This window comes from Equus przewalskii, chromosome 2, assembly GCF_037783145.1.
Source record: "Equus przewalskii isolate Varuska chromosome 2, EquPr2, whole genome shotgun sequence".
NCBI lineage: Eukaryota > Metazoa > Chordata > Mammalia > Perissodactyla > Equidae > Equus > Equus przewalskii.
Window position 1 is genome coordinate 48,146,936 of NC_091832.1, and position 11,460 is coordinate 48,158,395.

An 11,460-nucleotide genomic window follows, 5' to 3' on the forward strand; every position below is an offset into this window, starting at 1 on the left:
TGGTGCAGCCACTATGGAAAACAGTATGGAGATTCCTCAAAAAACTAAAAATAGAACTACCATACGATCCAGCCATCCCACTACTGGGTATTTATCCAAAGAGCTTGAAGTCAGCAATCCCAAAAGTCCTATGCACCCCAATGTTCACTGCAGCACTGTTTACAATAGCCAAGACGTGGAAGCAACCTAAGTGTCCAGCAACAGATGATTGGACAAAGAAGATGTGGTACATATATACAATGGAATACTACTCAGCTGCAAAACAGAACAAAATCATTCCATTTGCAATAACATGGATGGAACTTGAGGGAATTATGTTAAGTGAAATAAGCCAGCGAGAGAAGGATAATCTGTGCATGACTCCACTCGTATGAGGAATTTAAAATCATGGACTAAGAACAGTTTAGTGGATACCAGGGGAAAGGTGGGGTGGGGGGTGGGCACAAAGGGTGAAGTGGTGCACCTACAACACGAATGACAAACATTAATGTACAACTGAAATTTCACAAGATTGTAACCTATCAATAACTCAATAAAATAAATAAATAAATAAATAAATAAGGGGAAAAAGAAAAAAAGAGGAGTCCCCGTCTAGCCCTGATGGCCTGGCAGTTACAGTTTGGGCGCCCGAGCGGCTTCCTGGCCCAGGTTGGTTCCCAGGTGCGGAAGGACACCACGTGTCTGTCAGCAGCCATGCTGTGGCGGCGGCTCACACAGAAGAACCAGAAGAACTTCCAACCATACACAACTAGGTACTGGGGTTTGGGGGCAAAAAAGGAAGAAAAAAGGAGGAAGACTGGCAACAGATGGTAGCTTAGGGTGAATCTTCCCCTGCAAAAAAAAAAGTCCCATTTTCAGCAACAAGGTGGATTTGATCCCTTGAAAGACTTTCTCAATGAGTCAGTGGAAAATCCATATAAAACATAGAAAGCGTCATTTTAAATGGGTGACTGAGCTAAGAGAAATGTAAAGAGGGCAACAGCCACCCCAAAATGCAGTAACACCTGGATGGTGAGAGGCAGGCTGCGCCCGGGAGCTGCTGACACGGAAGGGAGGGAGAGGAGGCCCAAGGGGAGGGCACGGTCAGTGAGGTCAGGGAGAGTGGGGCTGAGAATGGACCACTGGGCTTAGATGGTGGAGGCATTCCATATTCTTTCCCAGTTCTCTCTGCCTGGCAGGCCCGAACATTTAAAAGTAACTGAATGACAAGTGAGTAGATTCTGCTACTTTCTGCATCAACACGTTCTGCATCGACACGTATGTATTGCGTGCCCACACCGCAGCTGTGTGGACTGCAGCTCTGCAGAGGAGCTGGGACGCAAGGGTGAACAGGACAGCCAGCCATTGGCCACAGCAGAGCTGACTGACGAGTGTCTCTCAGGGGAGTAATGCTCTGATAACCCGTTCAAGAAAAAAACAGACTGTGTTGGGTGAAAGGACATAGAGACTTTCGACTCTAAGAAAACCAACAAAATTATGAGGTTTAGCATAACTTTTTGCACAAAGGGAGAAGAAGGAAATTCCAGAGCTTTCTTCTGGCTTCACAAGGAAATCGCACAGGTGCCCTTCAGAAAAGAGAGATGTCGGTTTGGATAGTACTGTCAGGGCAAGACGCCACAGACTCGTCAGAATGCTGGATTCAGGGGTGACGGATTCCACTCTTGGCAGGCCAGGTGTTGGCGACGTCAGCTTTGTGCAAACTGCACGTCCAAAAGCAGTTTACAGCATCAGAAGAACAGAGAGGTTTCTCCCAATTCTCCACACCGACGGGAGAGAAGAGTCATTTCTGAGGCTGCAGCGGAGCGGGGCCGGCCGAAGGCGCCCTCTCCCGGTCCCTCCAGGATCCCTCTCCTCCCTCAGCTGTGGACCAAGCAGGGTGAGGCTGCAACTCCCCGGTCAGCTTTGTGGAAAGACAGGCCTGCGGAACTCAAGCTCCCAAAGATCAAGGATGGCAGAGTAGAAGCTTTCTTAACAAGAATGGGTGTGGCACGTGTGATGTTTTTCTTCCACATTAGGCATGAAAAAGAGGACGCAAAGCGGGAATGAGAACACTGTGCACATTTTTATGCCAATACATTTGAAGACTTAACAAAATGGAAAATTTCCTAGGGAATCGGAGTAGATTTAGGTCAGTAAAGTGGCTGGAGATGAACTGGCCAGGGGCCGGGCTGATTAGGGCCAGCAGAGCCACTGATGCCCTGACCCCAGGCCAATCAGCTGACCCCGTGCTGACGAGCAAAGCCCAGCCCTTGTCTTGCCTTCCTGAAGTCCTTGGCCACTACTGGCTCCACAGGGGGTCTTTTGACAAGAGCAGAAACGAGCCAAGGAAACCTGGTGACCTTGTCCCAGGGCCTCCTCACTGATCCTTGGAAACAACATAGGTGGATTCTACTCTCTGGTCACCACACTCTTTTTGCTTAATTTAAGGCATTTTAAGCAAAAGCTGTCATTTTGCTGACACCTATCTTTATTTTATTTTATTTTTTTGCTAAGGAAGATTTGCCCTAAGCTAACATCTGTTGCCAATCTTCCTCTTATTTTGCTTGAGGAAGACTGTCCCTGAGCTAACATCTGTGCCACTCATCCTCTACTTTGTATGTGGGTTGCCACCGTAGCACTGCCGCCAACGGGTGGTGTAGGTCCGTGCCCGGGTTCCAGGCCTGCAAACCTGGGCTGCCAAAGCGGAGCGCACGATCTTAACCGCTAGGCCATGGGGCCAGCCCCTTGCCTACGCCTGACTTAATCCACGCTGGGAGAAGAGTGGGAGGCAGAGCCACAGGAGGGACCCACCAGGGAGCCCTGCAGGTCCCTCCACTTCCCAGTTTCCTCCACAGGGTCTTGGGGCAACAGAAGCCACCTGAATGGAACCTGGCTCTATGTCCTAGGCTCTTGGGTCATCTGAGCCTGTTTCCCCCTCTGCACTGGATAGCCTCAGCCTGCTCACCCGGTGGGTGGCCAAGTGGCCCTTTCAGCCCAACTGCCAGCTCTCCGCTTGTCTACACTAGAGAGTGAAGGGGAGGAGGGCTCCCAGGCCAAGCTCATGATCCTGGGAGCCTCTGCTTGGCTCCTCCCCTAAAGATCCTAGAAGCGCTGGCTCCCACTCGTCCAGGTCTCATGGAGCCACTGGGAACCTGGAGAGCCACCCAAACCCCAGAGCTCAGAGCTGGGCAGGCCGGCTCCCTCATGGAGACCCTGGAAGCCGGGACCCCTCCATCCTTGCTCTGCTAGTGAGAAAACGGAGGCCCGGGCGGTGGGGAACGGAACATGCCTGCCAGCTACCCATACTGCTCTGAAGACACACTTCCAAACGCCCAGCACGTCTCCATCCCCAGGGAGCATGGGAGCAGGCACATCCAGCCTGGGTGGGTTGGGGTGCTGGCCTGCCCCCACCGAGCCACGACAGCAGCAAGAGCGGCTACCCTCTGTGCACCGGCTTCCTCACCTGCTAAAGAAAAGGAGACGGCTGCGGTGAGCAAAGGCTCCTGCTGCACAACCGAAGTGGCGTCACCCAGCACAGGGGGTGCCTGTCATCATTGTAACAGGTGGGTCCAGGGCCTGAGGTGGCACAGGCCCGCCCTGGGGTACGGCCAGCATCCTTGGCCGGTGTCCTCGCTGCTTTCCTTCCCAGCATCTTGGCCACCATGCCCTGGGCCAGGGGTCTGTGGGGCGTCTCCTCTCAGGTTTGCCCCTTACACTGGTGGTCCCTGCTATAGGTGCCTGGAGGCCACCTCCTCCCCTGTCCCAAGTCACACACACGCCCAGGCCACAGTGCATCTGGTCCAGTGGCAAGCTGAGGCCCCTGCAGAGGAGAGGAGGCACCTGTCAGGGAGGCAGAGGACGGCACTTTGAGAAAGGCCACTCCTCTCTGGCCAGCCCAGCAGAGAGGAGCTGGGGCTTGGTGTCCCCTTGAAGTGAGGACCTGCCGGCTTCTCAGAGCCCAGATCTGGTGAGAATGGAGCTCTGCTCCCACAATAGGCACCCCTCCCCCGACGCCAGGCCCCAGGGCCCCTCACCAGGGAAGGGCACAATGCAGGGCCCACCCCTCCCCCTGCCAAGAGCACTGTCTCTCCCCGAGGCTGGCTCACAGCGGCCATGCTCTTCCACAGGAGAGAGGGGTCACTACAGCTGGAGAAACAGGAAGTGCAAAGGGAGTGGAGTCGGGGTCCCTGAGGGCGTCGTGTGGGCCAAACACCAAAACTGCTGGCCAGCCAGGCCCTGAGGGCTGTGGGGGCCGTGGCCGTGAGCAGCTGCTACCTGGAGGACTCTCCGGTGACCCTCATACCCCTGATCCTGTGTGCTTGGGGTTCCAGTAGCCGTCTTCAAGCCCCGGCCAGTGGGACCACCTTGTCTGGAAGCCCCTGTGTCACTCCAGGGTGGTCTGGCCTCCCCCTGCTGGGTGGAAGCGTTTCCAACAGGCCCTGGAGCTTGGGCCTCAGCCAGGGAGGCCTGGCGTCCCGCGCTGGGCTCAGAAGAGCCGCAGGGGTGTGACCTGGGTGCACTCACCTGTACGCCCCTCCCCAGGTCCGAGTGGGGACTAATGTCATCCTGTGGGCGCCCAGTGTCCCGCTGGGCTCCGGGGCAGGCCTGGGTGGCCTTCCAGTTACAGCAAAGGGACGGGCAGCATTCGGGGTGCAGGGGGGACGAAGGCCATGGAGGGTTCCAGGGACGCTCCTTAGAGTTAGTCTGATGCCTCCAAACAGGACAAGAAGCCAAGACCATCTGATGTTTATTTTACGGCACCTTCTATTTATGTTCCTGATATGAAGTCTCCTTTTGAAAAACATTCCTGAAGTGAAAAAGTGAATGGATTTAAAGAAAGCATTTCGTAAATAGCAAGACGGCCGGGGCTTGTGTATGAAGACCACGTAAAGTGGCACTTCAGACGCGGAGGGCCGGAAGTGCAGGCGCCACGCAGCGACCCCCTCCCTGCCTCCTTCTGTCCTCAGAGCCAGCCCCTCTGGGCTTCCCGTGTCGAGTCCCCCAGACCCAAGAGGAGACCCGGCAAAACATGTTGTCCTTTCATGGACGTGGTTCCTAAGCTTTTGCTCAGGGCCGTGGCCTGGGATCTCAGCCTTACAGGCCGCTCGTCCTTCACACTGGCCCCTCGCCAGACCTGGGGCTAGTCTGTGTCCACAGTCCACAGCTGGAGGTGAGGGACGGAGGGGCTCACTGCCCACCCTGCTGCCTCTGAGGCCCCTCTGGACCCAGCCAGGGGGGAGGCTCAGATCTGCAGGGAGGGGCCTTCAGGCAGAGGGACTGAGCCGGGGGCTCTGGGAAAGGTGGAGGGGTGGGAGATGAAGTTGGTGGGATTAGGATGGCTAGCCTCTGCAGGGTCTGCAGGCCATGGAGCTGATGAGACTCTGAGTTTCAATAGTCAGAAAGCCTGAGTTTCAGTGTTTACACAAAAGGGGCTTTCCTGGCTTCTGTGACTTTGAAGTCCAGGGGGTGGGCTCACTTCAGGCAAGGCTGGATCCAGACACTTGGAGCAAATACTCTGGCTGCATTTCTTGCCTCTCTCAGGGGTTGGCTTCATTCTCAGACAAGCTCTCCCCATGCGACGTCTTTAGGGCAGCAGCAGCTGGAAGTCTGCCTCTGCCAGCGGAGCAATCACCCTTTCCCATAAACTTCAGCAAAAGTCTCGAGGCCAAGGGGATGGATCTGACTAGCCAGGGCTGGGTGCCCCGCCAACTCCTGGGCAGGGTGGGTGAGCCCCACCCAGACCCTACAGACCAAGTTCGGAGAAAGGGGGTTCCCAAAGGGAAATTGAGACACTAGTGCTAGAAGTCAGAATGGGTGGGAGGCAGGTGGGCGCCGGCCGAACATGCAGCTCACTGTGGTCCTTCTCTCTCTGGACAGCGGCCCCCTTCCGCCTGTCTGGCTGCACCCCCAGCAGCCGCCTACGCGTCTGCACAGCCCGGGCCCCTTCCTCTGGTTTCCAGTGGGACTGCCAGGAAGCTGGTTCCAGCCAGAAGTGGGGGGGCTGCCTGTTCCAGTCTGCCTCCGGGGCCCTGGAAGAGAGCAGTGAAGGGAAAGCCTCTGGGGTGTGAGTGTGAACTGTGAGCAGTGCTGGGCGTTCCTGTGCATGGGAGGGGATCTACGCTGATGGTGGGCAGTGGCTTAAAGGCGGGCCACCGGGGCCCTCGTCTTTGCGGTCCCGGCCCTATGCCCAGAGGCCACCAGTGCCACACTCAGCTACCTGCGGAAAGTGGATGCTGACCCTCGATCTCCTCATCCTCTCCCCTTAATGGGGCAAAAATGACAGCAGCCTCAGATGCTCACACAAGGTCACTAGCCCTCATACTTTCCAGGGGCTCTGGCTGGAGGCCCTCAGGGCTGGTGGACCCAGGATCAGAGACGGACTGTCTCTGTGGGGCCAGGGCAAGGGGCCGGAATCTTCCACTTTCCTCATAGGCTGTGGCTGGTGGCAGTGGGGTTCCACCCCTTGGCAGAGCCAAGCCCTGGGACTGGGCCTCTGTGGAAATAGAGAGGGCATCCCCACTGGCCGTTGGCAGGGGCAGCTGCAGAGGTGGGTGTGGGGGCCGACGTGGGGTGAAGGGTGGGGTCCCTCATGGTCTCTGGGGACAGTTCCTTGGCTCAGCCCAGACCCCTCAGGTGGGAAGCAGGGCTTTCTCACATCCGCCCTCCCCAACCGGCTGCAGCTCAGTGGATCTTGCACAGGGACGCCTGGGGCACAGCCCTCCCCCGCCCTCATCTGCTCTTGGCCCAAAGTAGGCAAGATGCCTGGACAGATGACATGCCCAGGTCGAGGGACAGCAGAGCCCTCAGCCCCATGGCCAGCCCTTCCACCCGGCCAGGAGCTGCCCTAACCAGGAAACACTCAGCGATGATGAGCCCCCAGCCTCAGAACAGGCTGAGGGCATCCACCGGCCTCCCCAGGGAAGCCTCAGGCCGGATCTAACTGGATTTCCACTCCGCTAGCGCACAAAGCCTGAAGATCCCTCTCCTCTCTGGAGTGGACTGGTGGGCTGGCCACTAAGCTGTCCTCAGGCCCAGAGATGCCATGGGGCCCCTTCCGCCGGCAATATCACCTGCACTGGTGCCCCTACCCCTTGGGGCAGAGTGGCTGTGGCTGCTTCAGGTTTCCACTGGAACTGGATGAGCAAGCTGGCCAATGCCCTGGGGAGCTCGGGGTAGGGATGTGGGCTAAGTCACCATCACTTTCTGCTTTCCGGGGGGACCTCCCAAGTCCCCCACATAGTTGGGACAGGAGTGTGGGCCCAGGGCCCTCCGTGCCTGATGGGAAGGGAGAAGCTGCCAGGGCCAGGGGGTGCCCCTCCCAAACCTCCACCCCTAACTCTTCCCCACTAGGAGCAGACGCCTCGGAGACCCTCCTCAGAGTCTCAGTTAGCTGGAGACCTGGCGTTGCGGTCAGAGTCCTGTAGGGCAGCTAATAAAGCTTGCTGGGCTTGGGTGGGGGGCTTCTGACCCTTGGCTGTAGGCTCTGGTGGAGGCCTCAAGATCCAGTGCTGACGTGGAATTTTGGGTGATGAGCAGCAACTAGTGAGGCTGGGGTGGGAGTGTTCTGCTCCACGGGCAGGTGTGTGGGGAGGAGGGACTCAGTGAGGACTGCAGCTCACCTGCTCCCTCCCCCCACCCAGGTGAGAACAGGACCTGGAAGCTGCCCCAGGAGCCCAGGGTCCACAGCACAGTTGCTAGGGACCCCTCCTCACCTCTCTGCCCAGGGCACGGAGCCGCCCCTCAACCAGAGGTATGCTCCCTGCACAGGAAATGCTCCTGCTTCACGTCCAGTCAGGTCAAACAGGCCTGGCCAGGTGTCCTGTGGCCCTGGAGGGGCGTCCTGAGCGCCTGGCAGTGTAGGCAGGGATGGGATTAAGGGGCTAGGGTCTTGGGGCCAGTCCTAAAGACAAGAGTGGGGGAAGATGTGTGTCCCTCCTTCCCCAGGCCGCGCTGCCCACCCACTGCACCAGGTGGGTTTGTGCGAGCGCTTTTCCCTTTGTCCAGCCCTGACCTCTTTCTCAGGCGATCGGGACGGCTACCCCGCGGCCATATGCGGGAGAGGGGAGTGAAGGATAAATCAGACCACAGCGTGATCTGTTCTGTAGCTGCCTTCTTTGTGCTCAGAGTGAATAAAGTTTTCTCCAAAAGAAGCCTCACCTCGTGGCGCCTCCCCCGACCCCCAGGTCGGCGCTGTCCAACGCTACAGCGGCAGAAGTCCTTAAGGAGGAGGACTGCTGTCCGCGCCCCCTCCCCGTCAGGGCAGTCGGGACCCTTACTTTGGGTCCCTACAGCGGGTCTGGGATGGGGCAGGGTGACCGTGACCAGGGTCCTGCGCGCTCCAGCTCGCTGCCTCCTCTCCTCATCCGGAAGCACGGCGTCCCCGACTGGCGTGGCCAAAGACAGTGGCGGAGCTGCCCTTGGGAGCCACGACTCGGGACCACAGCCCACGAGAAAGCCTCCGAAAAACCCGGCGGAGGCGAGGGAGGGGCGGGGAGCCACTCACACGGCGAGAAACGGAGAGGTGGGTGGACCACGCGGTGCCTGCCCGCATTCATCCCGCCCCTCCCGCGCGGCCGGGGACGGGTGTCGCGAGGCCGCTGTGGCCGCCCCCTCTCCTCGGAGCTCGGTCATCCAGGGGGCCGCGGGCCAGCGAGGGTTAATGGGGGCGGGGCGTGGGGCGGCCCCGCCTCCACCGCCGCGCCGGGTCCGAGCCCGCACGGGGCGCGGGGGCGGGTCGGAGCGGGCGCGGCGGAGGGCGCGGCGCGCCGGGCGAGCGCGGGGAGCGGCGGCGGCGCGGCCCGCGTGACCCACCGCCGGCGCCCGTGCGCCCGCGAGCCCGCGCCCCGCCGCGCCCGGCCCAGCCGCAGGATGCGCGCCCCGCCGCTACTGCTGCTGCTGGCCGCCTGCGCGCCGCCGCCCTGCGCCGCGGCCGCCCCGACGCCGCCGGGGTGGGAGCCGGCGGCCGACGCGCCCTGGTGCCCCTACAAGGTGCTGCCCGAGGGCCCCGAGACGGGCGGCGGGCGCCTGTGCTTCCGCAGCCCCGCGCGCGGCTTCCGCTGCCAGGCGCCCGGCTGCGCGGCGCACGCCTCGGCCGGCCGCTCGCTGCGCGCCAGCGTCCTGCGCAACCGCAGCGTGCTGCTGCAGTGGCGCCTGGCGCCGGCCGAGGCGCGCCGCGTGCGCGCCTTCGCGCTCAACTGCTCGTGGCGCGGCGCCTACACGCGCTTCCCGTGCGAGCGCGTGCTGCTGGGCGCCTCCTGCCGCGACTACCTGCTGCCCGACGTGCACGACGGCGTGCGCTACCGCCTGTGCCTGCAGCCGCTGCCGCTGCGCGCCGAGCCTGCCGCCGCCTCCCCGGAGCCCGCCGGGCCGGCCGAGTGCGTGGAGTTCGCCGCCGAGCCAGCTGGCATGAGGGAGATCGTGGTGGCCATGACGGCGGTAGGCGGCTCCATCTGCGTCATGCTCGTGGTCATCTGCCTGCTCGTGGCTTACATCACCGAGAACCTCATGCACCCGGCCTTCGGGCGCCCCGGTCTGCGCAGGCAGCCCTGAAGCGCGAAGCGGCCCGCCCACCGGGGCTCTGCCTGCCCCACGAGTTCGTGGGAGGCCACAGGCGCTCCAGCCCGCTATCCCTTCCGCGTTCCTGCTCCCTCCTAGGATCTCCACGCAGGGCCTGCTGGAGACGGATAGGGCACCGGCCAGCCGCACCAGGACCTTGAAGTCGTCGCACGACCTTCTCAGCTGGACATCCGCATCCCAGACTTCAGCTCGGGACTGGCCTTTGGGCCTGGGCAGAGATGACAGCTGCGTCCAGGGCTCTCCCTGCTCTCCAGAGGCCTTTCTAGAGGCCGCCAGGACATAGAGCCCTTTCTAGCAAGAGCCATTGGCACCCGTGGGTCGTCACTCTACTCCTCCATCGTGTACCACTTTGGAAAAACTAGGCTGTCGTCCTTGCTTGGTCACTGTGCGCTTTACCAGCTCGAGGGGCCCCATTGGAGCCTATGCTTTGCCCGCCCCACCCCAGTGGGCTTAGGTTAGCTTCGTGCCTTAGTATCTGGGGCCCACTGCTGGAACCAACTCCTGGTCCTGTGCTGTCTGAGAGGGTCTGTGGCCCTGAAACTGGCTGGCTCGTGTGTGGTTCTCGCCAGAGCCCCCTGGGCATCCCCACTTCAAGATTTGCAGGAGTGTCGGGTGCGGGTAAAGAGAGTCTGTGGTGTTTTCCTACGTGGGTGTCTGACAAGCTGGGAGTCAAGATGTAGCTCAGCAGGCCAGGCCAAGCGTCCAGCTGCTGTGCCCAGGGGTGAGTGTCCTCTGACCTTGGGGGAAGCTGGCAGTTCTCCAGGGCCGGGCTACCCCGCTTCCTTTTGCGTGTGCTGCTTCTGACTGAGGACTTTCTATGGCAAGTGGGGACAGGTGGCTGGGAAGAGGGGACCTGGTCTGAAAGGACAGCGTTGGATCCAGAGGGCAGAATAGATGCCAGCCTTGCCCAGCTGGACTTTGTACTGTGGTCTGGATCCCAAGCCTCAGCCACAGCATGACAGATAGCACCACCCCACCCCCTCCTCGAGCTGGTGGCTGGGAGCCCAGGATCTGGCCAGAGATGCTGCTGCCCGCCTAGAGTCCCAAGGTGGGCTGAAGGCTGACCTTGCCCCTCTCTGGGCAGACCTGAGCACCCTGGCCAGGGTTGCTTCTTGTGCCGATCACTTGGTGATGCCGAGTGCTGGGAGGGGTGTGGCACGGGATGCCGAGTTCTCCATGAGCCCCTGACTGTGACCACCCTGGACCTGGCACTTCTGGAGTCACTGTGGCTTACCCATCCCCACCCTCACCCAGTGGCCACCAGCGACCCCAGGTCCTGGCTGGTGCCTCCGAAGCACCCACTCCCCACCTCTCTGTCTTTGCTCTGCCCGCCCCTGGCGTGGCACTAGTCAGGTGTGAGCCTGGCGCCATTATCTGTCAAAATGTCTATCATTCTTAGACCAAAACCGCCGTCTTGTGTGCTTATTCAAGAGGTGGGAGGAAAGGACACAGAATAAGGAGGAGGAGGTGGACCCCTTGCTCCCCAGCTCCTCTAAGCTCCTCGAGCATCAGCCCAGTGGCTGGCCCTGGACCCTTTGCCTGGTCAGGTGGGGTCAGTCCCAGGCTGGGTGCACAGGCACCCTGCCCTTGCAGCTTCTGGCAGAGGGACAAGCAGGGTGTCCCACTGCTGGTGTGCTCACAGACCTTGGGAAACCATCCTCCTGGGTCTGCTGTGCTGGGTGGGGGTGGGGGGCGGCACCTGGTGCAGTTAGAAATAGCCCAGTCTCACAGCTGACCCACTTGAGCTGTGACAAGCAGCAATTAGGCAGCTCTAGGAGGGCCCCGTCCCTGGTCCGTGCCTCCCCATGCAGTGCCAGGGCTGGGAGTAGGGGACAGGATAAACCTGGGGCCCCAGTGTGTGGCATTCACTGGATCGCCACCTGCCCTCCCGCGTGGGCCCTCCCC

The 11,460-nt window shown here is 60.5% G+C and overlaps 1 protein-coding gene and 1 long non-coding RNA gene across 2 annotated transcripts; one reads left to right on the forward strand and one right to left on the reverse strand.

Moving 5' to 3' along the window:
- Nucleotides 1-1,426: 1,426 nt before the first annotated feature.
- Nucleotides 1,427-8,622, reverse strand: LOC139082011 (uncharacterized). The gene is made up of 3 exons (XR_011537624.1): nucleotides 8,137-8,622; nucleotides 4,504-4,786; nucleotides 1,427-3,442 (listed from the first exon to the last, which is right to left on the reverse strand). It is a non-coding gene; the product is annotated as an uncharacterized lncRNA (long non-coding RNA).
- A 76-nt stretch (nucleotides 8,623-8,698) lies between these two features.
- On the forward strand, nucleotides 8,699-10,961 carry FNDC10 (fibronectin type III domain containing 10). Its single transcript, XM_070611176.1, has one exon. It carries the CDS (start codon nucleotides 8,848-8,850, stop codon nucleotides 9,526-9,528), a length of 681 nt encoding a protein of 226 aa, XP_070467277.1. The 5' UTR covers nucleotides 8,699-8,847; the 3' UTR covers nucleotides 9,529-10,961.
- Nucleotides 10,962-11,460: the final 499 nt, after the last annotated feature.